Source organism: Chrysochloris asiatica, unplaced genomic scaffold, assembly GCF_000296735.1.
Source record: "Chrysochloris asiatica unplaced genomic scaffold, ChrAsi1.0 scaffold00199, whole genome shotgun sequence".
Lineage (NCBI taxonomy): Eukaryota > Metazoa > Chordata > Mammalia > Afrosoricida > Chrysochloridae > Chrysochloris > Chrysochloris asiatica.
Genome location: NW_006408717.1, coordinates 3,807,204 through 3,819,295, shown reverse-complemented (window position 1 = coordinate 3,819,295; position 12,092 = coordinate 3,807,204). Strand labels below are relative to the sequence as shown.

At 37.7% G+C, this 12,092-nt stretch overlaps 1 protein-coding gene across 8 annotated transcripts in view; it reads left to right on the top strand.

Annotated features, from left to right (window-relative positions):
* The window catches only part of APP (amyloid beta (A4) precursor protein), a 374,547-nt gene that overhangs the window by 249,770 nt on the left and 112,685 nt on the right, over window positions 1–12,092 (top strand). For all 8 annotated transcript variants that reach the window (XM_006872475.1, XM_006872472.1, XM_006872474.1 and 5 more), the window contains 2 exons: window positions 827–901; window positions 2,123–2,281. In XM_006872475.1, the coding sequence (XP_006872537.1) occupies window positions 827–901; window positions 2,123–2,281 (234 nt within the window). The remainder of the gene's footprint in view (window positions 1–826; window positions 902–2,122; window positions 2,282–12,092) is intronic.

The window sequence follows — 12,092 nt, the reverse complement described above, 5'->3', positions numbered from 1 at the left end:
CAACTCATAGGAACCCTATATAGAGTTTCCAAGAAGCAGCTGGTGGGTTTGAAATGATGACCTTATGATTAGCATTCCAGTACTTATCCTACAAGCCCTACACTGGTGCTCATAATAGCTCTAACCCTCTATGTTTATGTTCTGTTGTTCTGTTGGGAATAGTATTTTCTTGGAATTTCTGAAGGGATTTAGAGTAGTCATTGTTGTCCTGACTGGGTTTGACAATCAAAAGGACCTAATAAAATGAACTCTATCATCAGTTATTAAAAGGAATAGATCTTAAGGTTTCTGGCAATAGATGTCCTTTACCTTCCCTCAATATTGTATTTCTTTCTGGTACTATATTTATGACATGTGCACACACATAAAATGTTACATTTGCTCTTCTCATTTTATGCCATTTCAAATATATACTACTTGACATTTTTTTAACTTGCGTTCATAGACGAATAAAACCAATGTTTTTAAATTAAAACGGGAAGACTGCACAAAATGTCTACACCTCTTATGAATAGTTGACATTCATTCATATCAACTAAAATAATTTTCAGCCATTTCAGCCAAGAGAAAGACCAATTTTGTTTCATGAGTCATAATCCTGCTGTAAATGTGAACATTTGCATTTAATATATTGTTATTACTGATTATTTCCATCCTAATGCAAGGTCAAATATTATTCAGACTGTAAGAAATGTGATGTTTTTAAAACAACTAAAATGACAAAAAGTAAGAAAAGCTACCATAATGCATCCCATTAAATTTATATTTGAAGAAAGAACTAATTATTTTAGATCCAGTTTTTTTTTTTTTTTTTCTCATTTTGTAGGTCATGAGAGAATGGGAAGAGGCAGAACGTCAAGCAAAGAACTTGCCCAAAGCTGATAAGAAAGCAGTTATCCAGGTAAATTAAACCTGTTCCATACCAGCCATCAAATGCCCAAACCTCTGTGTCTACAAGTTTCCCAGTATCTACTGGAAACTCATGAGTTGTTGTTCATATTGTCATTAACCAGGATTACCACTCTGTTGTGTAAACAGTTTGCACTCAACTACTGACCTAAAGGTTGATGGTTCGAACCCATCTGGTACTGCAGAAGAAAAGGCTTGACAATTTGCTTCTGTAACTATCACAGCCAATAGAGCCGTATACAGTAGTTCTACTCTGTATACCATGAGGCAGTTATGAGTTGGAAGTGACCAGGAGCCAACTAACAAGAATAACAAAACCATTGATCAGTGTTTAGTAATGGTTACTTAAATCCTCCCTTAATTGTTTCCCAGTTAGCTCAAGTTGGAAGTCATGCTATACAATTCATAAATAATTACTACCAGTATCATAAACGTGGTTGCTGTGATCTTCTACCAGGACCTTGAATAGCACAATAGCTAATAACATCTAGATTAATAACTAATAAACAATTGACTAATAGTTGAAATGTTGGTGGTTCAAGCACACCCAGTGGCACCTCAGAAGTCAGACCTAACAATCTGCTTCTCAGAGGTCATAACTTTCAAACCCTGTGGAGCAGCTCTGTACTGCATATATAGGAGTCTCTACAAATGGGGATTGACTTAACAGCAGCCATAGACCAATCTTATATCACTTCTTCCATTGGCAAAAATTATGTGAGGATTGGGCCTTTGTCTGAAACCACAGTCATAACTGAAAGTATCATGGTCATTTTACTTAAATTGCTTCCAGGAAAAAAAAAAAAAAGCACTTTAAATGGCAGTATAATTTAGAGTTTATACATTGCTCTTGTTGAGAAGAGCCACACATGAGTTCAAATCACCAACCTTCTGGTTAGCAGCCACCTGCTTAACTATTGTACCACCAGGGTTCTTTTATCCTACAATATCATCAATCAAATGAATGTTCTGGAACACTGTGCAACAATGAATTCTAATAGCAAATTACGTATTGGTGGAGAGGGAGCAAGAAGTGGAAGTAACCCTAAGACATGTTGCATTATTCAAACAAGACATTAGAATGATCTCATGTGCTCTTTAGCACTTTTCATCACTTGGAGAAAATGGACATATCACTTTTAAAAGATGTGACTTTATAGCCTCGTTCTACTTGTGTAGTTCCTGATTGATATGTGTGTATTTACCATGGCAGCACTTCCAGGAGAAAGTGGAGTCTCTGGAGCAGGAAGCCGCTAACGAGAGACAGCAGCTGGTGGAGACTCACATGGCCAGAGTGGAAGCTATGCTCAATGATCGCCGCCGCCTGGCTCTTGAGAACTACATCACTGCCCTGCAGGCTGTTCCTCCACGGGTAAGCCAAGTTGAGATTTCACTGTATAGTTTACTTCACAGTACAGACAATGGGGTGGGGTTCCAGAGGGCTGAAAGCCATAAGAAAAAAACATATTTACAGCTTCAGTGTCTGTCCATTCCATCTTATAAGTTGGAAGTGTCCAAATACTGCCTCCTTGGCCATCTCAACACAATAGACACATCTTCCCAGAGAGGTCACATAGAACATCTGACTTGATATTGCTGGAGTAGTGATGGCTTGAAGAGTTGAAGTCGGGGAACTACACTATAGTAAAGCTGGAATGCCTAGCCCTCATCGTAAAAGTGAAGTAATGGAGATCTAGAAAAATTGAGACTTCACTGAGGTCTAAAAACTTTTAGTGGCCCAATTGGATCTAAAATTTGGGTTTTATATTCACAAGGCAATGACCATATTATCTGTGAAAATCCCTAGTCAGTCATGATGTCTGCAGTGGGGAAGTTGATTTCTTGTGATCAGTGGTTAATGCCTAAGACATGCAAAGAAATGCAAGCATAGATTTCCTCATTGAGACTCAGTGGAAATTTTATGGGAACATTCCAAGAGTGTGTATATCTACTTCTATCCATTATTGAGAGAGGGTTATTGAAATCTCCAACTATATTATGGGTTTGGATCCTGATGTGCTACTGTAGGATAAGCACTGGATTGATAACCATAATATTGGTGGTTCAAACTCAACAGCCGCTCCTTGGAAATCCTATACAGAGTTGCTAAGAGTCAGAACCAACTTAACAGCACTTAATAACGACATCATGGATTTGCCTGTTTTTGCTTTGTTTGTTTGTGTATTTGCTGTGCAATATTAATAATGGTACTCCAGCTTTTTTTCTCTCTAATGAATGTTAACTTGGTATGTCTTTTCCCATCTTTACTCTTCACCTAAGGAGCTCTGGTAGTATAGCGGTTACAAATCGGGCTGTGAACCACAAGGTTAGCGGTTCAAAACTACCAGCTGTTCCACAGGAGAAAGATGAGGCTTTCTACTTCCGTAAAGATTTACAGCCTTGGAAACCCTGTACAGAGTTGCTATGAGCTGGAACCAACTCCATGGCACATAACAACAACAATAACAACACTCTTTACCTATTTGTATTTATATTTGGAGTGTATTTAATGCACACAGCATATATTTTGGTCTTGCTTCTTCATCCAGTCTATCAATTGCTGTCTTTAAGTTGAGGGAGACCATATATATTGAATGAGATTATTGGTATGGTAATGTCTAAATTGACCATCTTGTGTTCTCTTTGTTCCCGTTTTCTTTTTTTATGCAACCTTTTGGACTTATAAGACATTTTTATCTTCTTTGTTGTCTTGTTAACTGTAAATTTAGTGATTGGTTTAGAGTTTATATGTTGTTGTTGTTATTAAGTGCCATCGAGTCAATTCCGACCCATAGCGACCCTGTACAGGGTTTCCAAGGCTGTAAATCTTGACGGGAGTAGAAAGCCTCATCTTTCTCCTGCGAAGTGGCTGGTAGTTTCAAACTGCTGACCTTAAGGTTCGCAGCCTGATTCATAACCACTACGCTACCAGAGCTCCTTAGAGTTTATATAGTACATCTTTAATTTATAACAATTCTATTATACTCCTTCAAATAATATTATCATTTCATTTATAGTAAAAGAACCTTTATATAGAATAGTTCAACTTCCTTTTTTCCCCATGTCTTTGAGCTATTGCTGTCACACTTTTCCCATTGTTGTTGTTGTTAAGTGACATTGTGTCTATTCTGACTCATAGCAACTTTGTACAGGGTTTCTGAGGAGTGGGTGGTGGGTTTGAACCACTGACCTTGAGTCCAGCAGTCCAGTGTTCATCCCACACCACTTTTCTAATGATACATTATTAATATTTTTATTTTAATTATCAGTTATATTTCATGTGACTTAAATAATAAGAAAATATCCTTAATATGTATCTGTGCCGTTACCATATGTGGTGTTCTTAGTCCTTTGTGAAGATCCATATTTCCTTCTACCTGAGGACTTCCTTTAACATATCTAATGGTGTATGTCTGGTTATGATGCAAATTTTGTATATCTGAAAATATCTTTATTTCACCTTCATTTCGAAAGATATTTTTGCTGGGTATAGAATTCTTGTTGTTGTTAGGTGCCATTGAGTCAATACCGACTCATAGTGACCTAATGCACAACAGAACAAAACATTGCCCAGTCCTGCACCAACCTCACAGTCGTTGCTACACTTGGACCCATTGCTGCTGCCACTGAGCCAATCCATCTTATTGGAGAGTTTTCCATTTTTTCGCTGACCCTCTACTTTACCAAGCATGATGTCCTTCTCCAGGGACTGGAGAATTCTAGGTTGAGTTTTATTTCTTCTAGTGTATATGTTTATCCCATAGTACATACATGTCTTTATCTGGTTGATTTTAAGAATTTTCTTTATCAATGATTTAGAGAGTTTTGGTTGTGATGAGCCATAGTGTCGTTTGCTTTATATATCATGTTCTGGGTGAAATGCGTTGAGTTTCTTGGATCTGTAGATTTATAATTTCTATCAATTTTAGAAAATTTCTTATCATTTGGATCATATTTTTTCCTGGCTACCCTGTTCTATTCCCAAGAGTTAATAATAAAACATAACTTAAATATTTGAAGCTGTCCATAGCTCACTGATCTTCTGTTCATATATTTAAATTATTTTTTCTCTTCACATTCGTTAATCTTGTCTTCTGCAATGTCCAAACTATTGTTTACCCATCAGGCCATTTTTCTTCTGACATCTTGTAGTTCTTATCTACAGAAGTTCTTTTTTCTTTATTTGTATCTTCTGTATTGTTACAGGAGTCTTGTTGTGGTGCTGTAGGATAAGCCCTGGACTCCTAACCCCAAGATCAGCAGTTCAAATCCTCAAGTCACTCCTCAGAAACCCTATAGAGGGTTTCTATCAGTTAGAATCGACACTGTGGCACTTAACAACAACAAATACTGCTACAAGGAGCCCTGGAGGCATTGTGGGTTAGGCATTAGGCTTCTTAATTGAAGATCAATGATTCAAACTTACCAGCCACTCACTCCATGGGAGAAAGATGAGATTGTTTGTACCTCTGAAGATTTATAGTCTCGAAAATCCTAGGAAGTTGTTCTGTTCTGGCCTTTAGAGTTTCTCTGAGTCGGAATTGACTTGTTGGCAATGAATTTGGTTTTGGTTTTGGTTTGTATTGCTACATTACTTTTGAACCAATTTGTTGTTGTTGTTATGTGTCGTGGAGTCAGTTCTGACTCATAGCGACCCTGTACAGGGTTTCCGAGGCTGTAAATCTTTACGGGAGCAGAAAGCCTCATCTTTCTCCCGCGGAACAGCTGGCAGTTTCAAACTGCTGACCCTGCAGCTCACAGCCCTATTCATAACCACTATGCTACCATAGCTCCTTTTGAACCAATAGAATACATTTATAAAAAGTGTTTACAAAATAAAAACTATTAATGCCTTTATTTACTATTTCTAACGTGTCAACTTTGTGTTGATTTTAATTAGTCAGTTCCTCTTATTATTATTGGTGATGTTTTCCTGTATACTTTCATACCTGGTAATTTTTCATTAGATACCAGACATTGTGAATTTGACCTATTTGAGTGCTGGATATATTTGTATTCCCATAAATATACTTGGACTCTGTTCTGGAATGCAATTAAATTACTTGGAAATATTTCAATTCATTTGAATTTTGCTTTTACTGTTTTTGATGTGAGAATCTAAGCAAATATCAATCTTTAGCAAATGATTCCTTAACCAAGGGTGGCAAGACCTTTTGAGTAGTCTGCCATGAATCTTGATGTTTTCCAGAAGCAGGCAGTATTCCTGACCTTGTGTCAGCACCAGGCACTGTTAGCACTCATCCTTTTGGGCAGTTCTTTCCTCAGGTTCCAGTTGATTCTTTCAAATGCATGTACTCAGGTACTCAGGTGCATTGTTAAGGGCAACCCTCTGCACATAGCTGGGTTTTCTCTTTGGGCAGCTCTCCACTGCCTTGTACTGGGAACTTGTCCTGCCTTGATCTTCCCAGATTTTCTTCCCCATCCTCAACTCAGGGAGTCCATCAGGCTCAGTCTCCATTTGGGTTCCCTCTCTTTGAGCTACCACCCACAAACTGTAGCTAGTAAGTGTGGGGCAATTGTAGGGCTCAACTCGTTTGTTCCTTGCTTCTCAGGGATTGTTTTCCTTCATTTCCTGGTGTCTAATAAATTACAAAAGGATTGTTCAATCTATTTTGTCCATTTCTGGTTCTTTCTGCCAAGACAGTAAATCTGGTCCCTCTTACTCCATGTGGGTTGGAAGCGGAAGTGTATATGTGTTATATAATTAAACCAATAAGCCACCCACTTGCACTGATTCACCTCACCATCTGGATTTTTTTCTTCTCTACTAAAGTTATAGCACTGATGACTGTGAGGAACCATCAAAGACTTCATGGCACCCTTTCAGATAGCTAAATAGTTTAGACCCTGTTTTGCCTATGGCATCACTAAGACCTTCAGAGATACAATGGCTGGTCCCGGGTGACCCTGCTGGTAAAAAAGAGGGTAGAATTCTGAATCACAGTCGCCCAGTGCAGTACCTATATACTGGGCCACACTTCTTCTCTGAACAAAGCGTGTTTGAGCAAGAATGTGAACATTAGCATTTTCATTCTGTATTTGGAAAGAAGTTCAGTCCTAGCAAAGCCCTGTTATGTAAAATTCTATTGATGTCCTTCTACAGATAAAAGTCCTTTGGTTCTTCTTTCCTTCTAAGAAGAAAGCATGTTTTTAGGGTAGAGATTGTCAGGCTCATTTGGCAGAGTAGTGCAGGGTGATGGGTATTGAGATCAGAATCTTAATAGCTGGCACGGAGTGAAAACTTCAGTCTCTGAAGTAGGATCTTTGCTGAAATGGTCACTGGCAGAACTAAAAATAAGATGTGGGCTGAATGGAGTCTTTAACAAATGCACATTTTAAATCTTTGAGTTTAGTCTCGTCAGCCATCATAGAAGAGTTGAGGAGACTGTTTGCCAGAGACTTATATTTTATCAAAGGGGATCCTTTTAGATTGGTCACAGTGACTTATTGAGCACATTATGTGGAATTGGACATCATGTTTATTTGCAATAAAAATTTAAAGTACATTAGAATGTACTACTGTCAAAAAAAAAAAAACTTTTTCTTTTTTTTTTTTTTTTATCATCTTTGTCTGAGTGCTTTATTTAAATATTAACATATGATTTGAGGTGACACTTAGCTCTGCAGTTTGAAAAATGCCCGAAAATACTTAACATCCTCCTAAGGACTTTTATGCATTGCTTTTGAAAGAAATAGAACAAAAGCTTATCAGGTATTATCTATTATTATAATTGAAGACATAAATAAATACTTCTGTAATCTCTTATACACCTGACATGGTGCCTTTCTAATACAAAAATGTTCAGTAAATATTAGTTGAATAAATTGCTAAGGGTGTTTTGATATCTATGTATTTTACATTATTGTTAGTGTTCTTAGGTATCATCGAGTCAGTACCAACTGTTAGTGATCCTATGCACAACAGAACAAAACATTGCTCGGTTTTGTGCTAACCTCACAATCGTTACTACATTTGAGCCCATTGCTGCTGCCACTGTGCCAGTCCATATCATTGGGGGTTTTCCTCTTTTTCCCCAATCCTCCATTTTATCAAGGATGATGTACGTCTCCAAGGAATATTGTGGTTGTACTTCTTCCAATAAAGATTGGTTTGTCTTTTTGCAGTCCATGGTACTATTAATATTCTTCTCCAACACTAAAACTCAATGCATAAGTTCTTCTACGGTCTTTTCTTTTTCGCTGCATATGAGATTTTTGAAAATACCATGGCTTGTGTCAGGCACATCTTTGTCCTCAAACTGACATCTTGACTCTTCAATACTTTAAAGAGGTCTTGTGCAGCAGATTTGCCTAATGCAATATGTTTCATTTCTTGGCTGTTGCTTCCATGAGTGTTTGTGGTTTATCCAAGCAAAATTAAGTCTTTTACAACTTCAATCTTTTCTCTGTTTATATTGATGGTTATTGGTCCAATGGTAAGTAATTTTGTTTTCTTTACATTGAAGTGCAAACCATACCATACCAAAGTCTTCAATCTTCATCAGTAAGTATTTTAAGTCCTCTTTGCTTTCAGAAAGCAAGGTTGTATTATCTGCATAGTCCAGGTTGTTAGTGAGTCTTCCTTCAATCCTGAAGCCATATAATCCAGTTTCTTGGATTATTTCTCAGTAAACAGATTGAATAAGTATGGTGAAAGAATATAACGAATACACTCAAAAGAGAGGTGGCACAATGGGATTCAGAAATCATAGGACAATAGTACACAGACAAAGGGGCAGTTGTTCTAATAGAACAAGGAAACACTGAATGATTTTAAATTAGGGAAGGTGTGTTGTTGCACACATTGAACACATTCAGTGTTCCCTTGTTCTGTTGGAACAACTGCCTCTTTGTCTGTGTACAGGTTCCTGATGAGCACAATTAAATGTACTGAAATACGCAATTCTCTGCAATGGTGTCCATAGCTTTTCATGATCCACACAATCGAAAGCTTTTGCATAGTCAACAAAACACAGGTAAACATCTTTCTGGTATTCTCTGCTTTCAGCCAAGGTCCATCTAATGTCAGAAATGATATCCCTCATTCCACATCTTCATTTGAATTTTGCTTAAACCTCTGGCAAGTTCCCTGTCAATATGCTGTTGCAGCCGCTTTTGAATTATCTTTAGCAAAATTTTACTTACATGTGATATTAATGATATTGCCCTATGATTTCTGAATTCTGTTGTGCCACCTCTCTTTTGAGTGGGCACAAGTAGGGAACTCTTCCAACCAGTTAGCCAGGTAGCCTTCCAAATTTCTTGACATAGTTGAATGAGTGCCTCCAGTGCTAAATCAGTTTGTTGAAAGATTTCAATTTGTATTCCACCAATTTCCAAAGTCATGTTCTTTGCCAATGCCTTAAATCACCTTGGACTTCTACCTTCAGTATCATTGGTTGTTGATCATGTGCTTCCTCTTTAAATGTTTGCACATCGACCATTTCTTTTTTGTACAGTAATTCTGTGTATTCCTTCCATCTCCTTTTGATGCTTTCTGCATCCTTCAGTATTTTTCCCATTAAGTTGTTGTTAAGTGCTGTCAAGATGGTTCCAACTCATAGTGACCCTGTATAGGGTTTTCAAGGAGCAGCTGATGGGTTTGAACTGCCAACCTTTTGGTTTGCAGTCTAGTGCTGATCCTACAGCACTACACCAGGAGTCCATTTTGCCCATAGAATCCTTCAAGTTGAGGCTTGAATTTTTTCTTCAGTTCCTTCAGCTTGAGAAATTCTTTGAGTATGTTCTTGCCATTGGTTTTTTAACTCCAGGTCTTTGCACATTTAATTATAATATAAGACTTTGTCTTTTCAAGCTATCCTTTGAAATTCTCTATTCAACTTTTACCTCCTCATTTCTTCCATTTACTTTAGCATCCCTATGCTGGAGAACAAGTTTCAGCGTCTCTTCTGACATCCATTTTGGTCTTTTCTTCTTTCTTGTCTTTTTAACGACATTGGCCTGTCTTCCTGTATGATGTTTTTGATGACATCCCACAACTCCTTTGGTTTTGGGTCTGTAGTACCTAATGCATCAAGTCTGTTCTTCACATAATCTCTAAATTCTGGGGTTCCATTGCCATATGAGGTTTTCAATGACTTGCTATTCAAAAATAGTCCATCTCTCCTTCTTCCTAGTCTGTGTTAGTCTGGAAGTCAGCTGAAACCTGCCCACCATGGATGACCCTGCTGGTATTTAAAAATATCATTGGCATCGCTTCCAGAATCACAGCAACATAATACGACAAATTGACAGGCCAGTGGTGGATGTATATTTTATACATAATGACCAGTAAAGGAGAATTTGGTCAGATTAGGTGAATCATTGTTCTGTTTTCTATTCTGTTGTTTTATAGATATGACCAATAACAGAATTAAGATTCTCCTAACCTGACTGAATTCCTTCACAAAGTCCCAGACCTCAGAAACATGAATAATTATGGATTGTTTCTATATAATCTCTTTGAAGCTCAAGTTTAAACCATCTTTTAAACCCAAAGTTCAACATTTAACATTTTATTAATTTATAGCAATTTATTTCTGTTAGCTAGAATTCTTGCTCTATTATGAATTCTAGTTTATAAATTCTTTTTTTTTTCTTAAGTATCTAGCACTATCTGTTATAACAGAAATACCACAAATGGATAACTTTAACAAACAAAAATAAATTTATTTTCTCACATTCTTATCATTTTCTTTTAAAACCCCACCAGAGTACATTTAACATCTAGATTTTTAGCAACATTTTGCTTCTGGTGCCATATATATTCTTTTTTTTTTTTTTTTTTTAAGGTTTTTATTGTGGATTGAGTTTTTTTAAGGTTTTTATTGTGGATGATATTACAGGGCACATCATCAGTTTCACATTCAACCATTCATATGACTTGTTTCATTACATTGATTATAATCCCCTCCATACATCGTCAGTCAACAGTGTTTCTCTCTATCCTCTTTGGCTTTTTAATTTTTTTTTTTGAGGGGGCTGGTGGAAAACTTTGCCTTTTTGGAATTTACAGTCTTGGCTTTTAGGGAAGGTTTTTACATTTATCTGTGGATATCCAGGGCTCATGTATGCTATTACTAACAAGCATAACTGAATAATCAGATGAGGGACAGTTTGCTATGTCTGCTAGGTGGCTAAAGTCTGATCCTCAAAGCCTATGGTTTGGACGATCTGCAATGCTTGGGCCCACAGGCCCTTTAACTCCTGGCTGGGTCTGCATGGTCTACATCCATTTCCCCCTTATTTATTATTTGTTTAGGGGACGCTGCCTGCCTTAGGCGGTCAGTGCGAATTCCTCCGTCTTACCTGTCATTGAAACTCATTGCATCATGGCAATGGCTCTGTCTTAGGTTGCCGAGGTTCCACATGATCCTTACCCGTCTCTGGCCACACGTCCAGCATAAACAGCCACCATCCGAAGAAGGCAGGGAGGGAGGAGACTGGCTGGGGACCCCATTCGCAAGATGTTGCCAGACCACCACCTGCTCTAAAGTGACCAAGCAGGGTCACTACACTGAGGTTCAATCAAGTTCTTAGGGGATCTTAATCTCTAGCAGGGGTAGCAAATTAGTAGCCACTCAGTGACCATATATATTCTTACAGTGAATTACCAGTCTAATTTTTTCATCTCTCCCCTCACTTCGTTCTTAGTCCTCACCAGAATTGCATTTGACAACCATAATTCACCAATAGTCTCTTCAAGGCAATCTGACATTTACTGTTAGGCACTGTAAAACTCTTCCAAATTGGAACCAATGGCACGGGACAATTTGTTTAAAAGTTGTTCAGGAGGAACCTCATTTACTTCATAAAATTTCACCTAAAACTGAATAAAATATTATTTTAATCAAAAACTCTCCCAGCTACTATCCTTGACCCAAATCCAAAACTACATTTTAGGTATTTATTCCAGCAACACCCCGCTCCTGCAGCATGATGGCTCTGTAAGATAAGCATTGGACTGCGAACCACAAGATTGGTGATTCGAGCCCAGTAGTTACTCCCTGAGAGAAAGATGAGGTTTTTTCCCTCCTGCAGAGATTTATAGCCTCAGAAACCCTATACAGGATTAGTATGAGTGGAATCCATATCAACGATACTAAACAACAATAGCAATCCACTTCTGGCACCACATTCTGTCTTAGTGTTCTACTACTGCT